Source organism: Herpailurus yagouaroundi, unplaced genomic scaffold (assembly GCF_014898765.1).
Source record: "Herpailurus yagouaroundi ecotype Mexico unplaced genomic scaffold, PumYag 159, whole genome shotgun sequence".
Classification (NCBI taxonomy): Eukaryota; Metazoa; Chordata; class Mammalia; order Carnivora; family Felidae; genus Herpailurus; species Herpailurus yagouaroundi.
Genome location: NW_024412400.1, coordinates 43,813,714 through 43,819,713, shown reverse-complemented (window position 1 = coordinate 43,819,713; position 6,000 = coordinate 43,813,714). Strand labels below are relative to the sequence as shown.

General features: G+C 35.6%; 1 protein-coding gene across 1 annotated transcript in view; it reads right to left on the bottom strand.

Moving 5' to 3' along the window:
* CPA3 (carboxypeptidase A3) overlaps window positions 1-6,000 on the bottom strand; it is a 28,065-nt gene that overhangs the window by 7,305 nt on the left and 14,760 nt on the right. Inside the window, exons 7-10 of the mRNA XM_040480436.1 lie at window positions 4,998-5,108; window positions 3,775-3,865; window positions 2,562-2,764; window positions 408-492 (exon numbers count right to left, since the gene is read on the bottom strand). Of these exons, the coding sequence (XP_040336370.1) occupies window positions 408-492; window positions 2,562-2,764; window positions 3,775-3,865; window positions 4,998-5,108 (490 nt within the window). The remainder of the gene's footprint in view (window positions 1-407; window positions 493-2,561; window positions 2,765-3,774; window positions 3,866-4,997; window positions 5,109-6,000) is intronic.

Sequence of the window (6,000 nt, the reverse complement as noted above, 5' to 3'; positions counted from 1 at the left end):
AAAACAAAACAAAACAAAACAAAACAAAACAAAACAAAACAAAACAAAACAACCACAGAAAACTGTTGAGTTTGCCCCAACTAATTCTCATGAGTTCCAGTGAGGATAAATGTTGGTTGGGAACAGGAAGGTGGATGAATTAAATCGCAAACTTATCTTGATAAAACAACTTCCATTGACCTTGTATCCTTGTAAAAGTTCAGTATAATTTGTTTCTAGAAAAATCTTATCCCCACAAAAGGGAAAAATGTGTTCCCTAGACTCACATATAATTCAGAATCACCTGTTAAAACTGAGGTTTAAATTATCAGTTCTAAATGTTCTGATTTACAAGTTCTAAAATTTTCTTTAATATATATAAAAAAGAATTAGGGAAAATGGCACAGTAAACAATAAGAAAGACTTACAGATAGTTGATGCTATTGGGCCATAGATGTAGCGGGTTTCATACCGAGTTGATAGAACATCAGTGCCGATCTTTGCAACTTTGGCCTGGAGAAAAAGGGAAGTTAGTGTTGGAATAATAGGAAACTATGTAAATGCTGTTAATTTATTGGGGATTAAAAAATAAATTGTACTGTTTTTTTGGCAATTGAAGATGAAAATAAAATCAGTGGTTGTGAGAAATTTATTTTTGGGAAGATATATTGTCATTGTAAAGACAATGTGAAGACAAATGTGAAATAAGTTACAAACAGTCATGTCATGTCTCATTTTGTATTTCTACCCTTTCTTTTCTCTTCTTCCTCTCTCCCTTGTTTCCTCCCTTCTCCCCCCTCCCCCCCGCTTTCTTGTTTTTGTCCTTTCTTCTAAAAATAATATTCTTTCTACTTCCTCTCAGATATTTTTTGGCTTCAGATATTTGTCTTTTCCAAAGTCAGTTTCTCCCATGTTCCTGTTTCCTTTGTTTTTATGGGCATATCATCGTAGGATTTTCTCCACATTGGATTTTAGCATGCCAAGGGAAGAAAAAGATGGTTGACTCCTCTTTAAAATAGTCGTTAAATTAGAGTTTCTCTTCCAGAGTTAATGCATTTCATGACCTTTAATACACATTAGTGTTTTGTGCTATGAGAATGATTATTGGAATGAATTTTAGTGGAGTATAGTCACTAACGTATTTGTACCCTAAATGAAGATTTACTTTTAGTCTGTAATGTATGTAACCAAAAGATAAATTTTTTTTCTTAATCAGTTTAGTTGCTGTGTAGGAACTCTTTACTCAAAGTGGTTTGTTATGTGTATTTGTATTTTTAATTCATAATACCATTTTTAAGGGCAGATTGAAATTGCATTGCCGTATATTTTTGTGAACTAATCAAACTCATGGAGTTCAGATTCTTGGCTATTTTGGTTCAATAAATGACTATTGGCCGCATATTGCTTGCATATTTTTGTGTTGTATATATACAGATGGTTTTAATGACTAGTTTAAATCTCTGCTTCAACTGAAATTAAATGCTGTTGTGCTGAATACAATTGGCTGAAGTCAAAATGACAATTGTGACTTCTTTTTTTTTTTAATTTTTTTTTTCAACGTTTATTTATTTTTGGGACCGAGAGAGACAGAGCATGAACGGGGGAGGGGCAGAGAGAGAGAGGGAGACACAGAATCGGAAACAGGCTCCAGGCTCTGAGCCATCAGCCCAGAGCCTGACGCGGGGCTCGAACTCACGGACTGCGAGATCGTGCCCTGGCTGAAGTCGGACGCTTAACCGACTGCGCCACCCAGGCGCCCCAATTGTGACTTCTTTTAAAAAAATATACTTTTAAAAATATGAGGCAATATTGGAACCATCCACAGCTTTTACCAAATGTGTTATATTTATCAGCCCCCATGGGATCTGGGACACTGAACTTTATCTACTTTATTTCCTTTCTTTTACAGCAATTAACAATATCCCTTTTTATGGGTTTTTGTCTATTCATACTTCCAGTTCTTGTGATGCATTGGAACCCATATGCAGAGTTTTCGTTTGTTTGTTTTAAGCTAACATGATCAAATCAGTTTTTACGCAAAGGAAAAGGATACATAGTAGATTTTTGTTCTTGAAAGACAGTGCATTCTCAGTGAGAAGGCTTTACAAACACTTATAATGTTCTTTCTTTGGATAGTAAAATAATTAATATTGTTTCCAAGTTGATCAGGAGGATAAAAATACAATGAATCTTCTTAAATATGGCATCTTAGGGACAGGAATAGCAGATATCTTTGCTGTTCTGTTAGACTTTTGCTGTGTGTGGTTTTATAGTATGACCCATGATGAATGTTTGGATAACAGTTTATGCATTCATGGAATTCTCCTCTGGATTGCCCACACATTTTTTCCTACTGGCTTTATCTTAGAATCACATTGAAAGATTTTATATCCTTTTATCACATGAAGAATTAATTTAGGAATTATGATTTTAACTCTAAGGTAAACTTTATTAGTTCTTTTCTTTGGTATGAAGGTGTGAAGTTCTTTCACCGTAATGCAGTTGTTCATAAAGAACAGTTGTTCGTGGAAGTCAGTGGTGGTGTGTGTCAGTGCATAAACCATAGGTTTTTTTCTACATACCAGGTCCTTGTAGTTAGGTGGCAGTTTTGATGTATATCCATAGGGAAACAATAGCATCTGGGAGTAGGAATGGAAGGTGATATAGGCCTTGATTGATTTCAGGTGGCTTCGAATGAAGTCAGTGACAGCTTTGGTCTCTTTCTCGGACTCTGGTTCTGGGCCCCGATAAGTTTCTGCACATGGGTCCTTGGTGTTCGGAAAAGCTGCAGTGGATGTGGAGGATGAGATCGCAGTTTGCTCCCCATCAGTAAAGATCCTGTCTCTTCTGATGTGGACTTGCAAAATGTTTTAAACGTTTTCATTTCCCGGGTTTACAGGGCTGCCTCAATCTCTCTAGTGTCATAGTCATTGCAGACCAACTTTTTGTACATACAACTCATAGGGTGACAGACCCAGCCCAATGGAATATTCTTAGCCTTGTTTATTTTGCCTCTGTTTCCCAGGGTCACAGGAATAATACATCAGAAGCAGCCCAGGGCCTGGAGCCAGATAGACCCCAGTTCCAGTTCAACCCTACTCCACAATTTGTTGGGGACTGGTGTGAATTTCATTTTTTGAGCCTGAGTTTCTTCATCCTGGTTCAGCAGGCAGCTCTCACTTAGGGATAGCTGCTATTCTCATAATTTTTATGGTAGAATAGAATTAAGAGCTGAGGTGGTATTTTCAACAAAATTAGTTACAGAAAAAATTTATGAATTGGGGTAGTGGTAATTTTTCCTTGACTGTAATGATGAAGTCATATTTGTCTAGCAACTGTCATCTGATGTAGCAGACTTCTGCTTATCATTGCATTTCTGTTAAGCCTTTTCACTTTCTTTGCCCCCAGCTGTTTCTTTTCACAAACATCTGAAGAGCTATCTCTGTGTTGGTTTTAACCACTGGTATTTCTTGGCTTTTATCAGACCAGGAAGAGGAGGGACCCGAGACCTCTCTTCAGATTATCTGAATTTTTATGCATCTGGATGTGTCTGATTTTTAGCAAGCTAGATATATTAAGAGATGGTTTGATAAACAACCCCATCCCTACTTCCTCCCATATAACAAAACATTCATAATGTTTCTAAGGTAGGGATGATTATCTTTATTTTTTAGATTAGAAAATTAACACTCAGGGAATACATAATATTTGCTGAGATAAATAAGTGGTTTAACTGAGTTTGGTGTCTGAACAGTCTTTATAGCTCTTTTTCTTGAGATCAAGTCTACTACTCACAGTTCCATGAGGCATTAAAGTTCCTGTTGAGGTCAGTGCCGATGCAGTTGGAGTTTTGGTTCTTGGAACGATTTTTTCTCCACATGCGATTCTGCAGGATTGAGTGATGGAAGTTTTTACATCAGATCAATTTGCATTTTTCAGTTTGATCATTTCAGATCCTCTCTGCAGGTGTCTACAGTTTTATTTGAAACATACCTAGTTAACTTGAAGCTCTTTATTATGAAGAAAAACATATTGTTTTCTTATAACTTGTAACATTTTCAGCAACATTGTTTTTTATATTAATATTCTAAGGCCTTGATAGGATAATTTAGTTAGCTTTAAAAACTGTTGATTAGTTCTCGGTACTAGAAAATTATCAACAATGTTCTGAAATTACCTATGATTTAAATTATAACTTCATTACATTCTTCACCATTTATAGATTTCAGGTATAATACAGGTCAAATTGTGACCGTTAGAGCATAATTTCCAGAAAATAACTGGATGTGATAGTATCTGTCTGAAAGTTCAGTATGAGTCTTTTTTAACAGCAGTGAGTCAATAAAGGATTCCGTTAAAGGACAGATTATTTGTGTCTTTATTTTTTGATACAGTTATTCCACATCAAATTCTGTTACAGATAGATTGGAATACAGTGCCTTTTGCTTTGAGGTCAGTGTTCATAATATCTTTTTTTTTTTTTTTAAGTTTTATTTATTTATTTTGGGAGAGAGAAAGCGACAGAGCATGTGAGAGGGAGCGGCAGGGAAAAAGGGAAAGAGAGTAGCCCAAGCAGGCTCTGTGCTGTGAGCACAGAGCTCCATGTGGGTCTTGATCTCACGAACCACGAGATCCTGACCTGAGCGGAAATCAAGAGTTAGATGCTTAAGTGACTGAGCCACCCAGGTGCTCCAGTGTGTTCATAATGTCTTTAAATGACTTTTATTTTTAGGTGGAATGTGCTTTTGCCATATCCTATAACATACATTTCCTTTATAATTATTGCTTAATTTCATTTTCCTCACCAGCTTCAGCAGCAAAAATTTCTTATTATTTCAAGGACACCTACTGCAACCAGGAAATCATGCTTGCCTTAGTCTGAAATTGAAATTCTTAAAAATATATTTTTCTGAATTAGAATTAACTGGCTATCCAACGTAATACATAGCAATCAATGTGCATTCAAGTTGGTAAATACTATATTGTCCAAATGTGAACAAGAGACCATAGAGCGTTACCTGTGTCCATGACCAAATATATCCATCAACATTGAATACAGGAAGAACATAGAAATTCATTCGGTCCAGGAGTTTGGTCATAATTTTGTTTTTGCCATAAGTTTTGGCTGCCTGTAGGAGTAGGAAAAAATTAAACTATTGGTGTAAAGTTTAACACCATGTGGAAAGCTGTGGTTATAATAGTAATAACTATCACTCCTTAAGTCATTTATTCAAGTTCACATGATTTCAAACATATTTCCCCTAAATAGCATAAAAATAAGTGACCCATATAAAAGTCACTTATTCAGACTAGTGAAATTAATTGAACTGAACATTCTTTAAAGGATCATTTTGTCAAGACAGTAGCATTCCACATACAGCATGCAAGATGTTTTATAGGAAGAATGGAGGCCAAGTGAAAAATTAGCAGTACCTATTGTTCTAAATGGATTCTTTCCCTCACATCCTCTAGGTAAATATAGATTGAGTTTATAAACATAGGAATCTGTAACTATTGGAGAGAATTCATAAATTAATTATAAACAGGATTAAATAAAAATGTTCCATTAATAAAAGGCTCAAGCATTTAGATTGGCCAATCAACTCCTTTTCTCTTATCAGATTGAAATTTATCTAATTATCTGTACTTTCTATGGCTACCTAAAATCTCTCTCATTCTTGGAAAATCTCTTCCAGGTACATCTGTTCCAGAGCCAAGAGATTTTTTGCAGCCCTATCACATGTATTCCTTTGTAGCTCTTGGCCCTCAGCTGGAAGAGCTAAAACAAGTGCAGAGTAAATCAGTTCTCCTGGCGGATTCGTTCCTAGTGAAAGTATCTATGCCCAGAAAGCCATTGTCATTCATATTACATCAGCATGTTGTATGCAAAAGCTGGCAGAAAAGAGAAAGTTATTTGATGGTGGGAGTCAGAATAGACTAGAATGAGAGGAACAACAACTTATAAACTGAATTTGCCTTTAAAAAAAAGTGAGTTATTTTTCTTTTTTTTTTTTTGTTAAA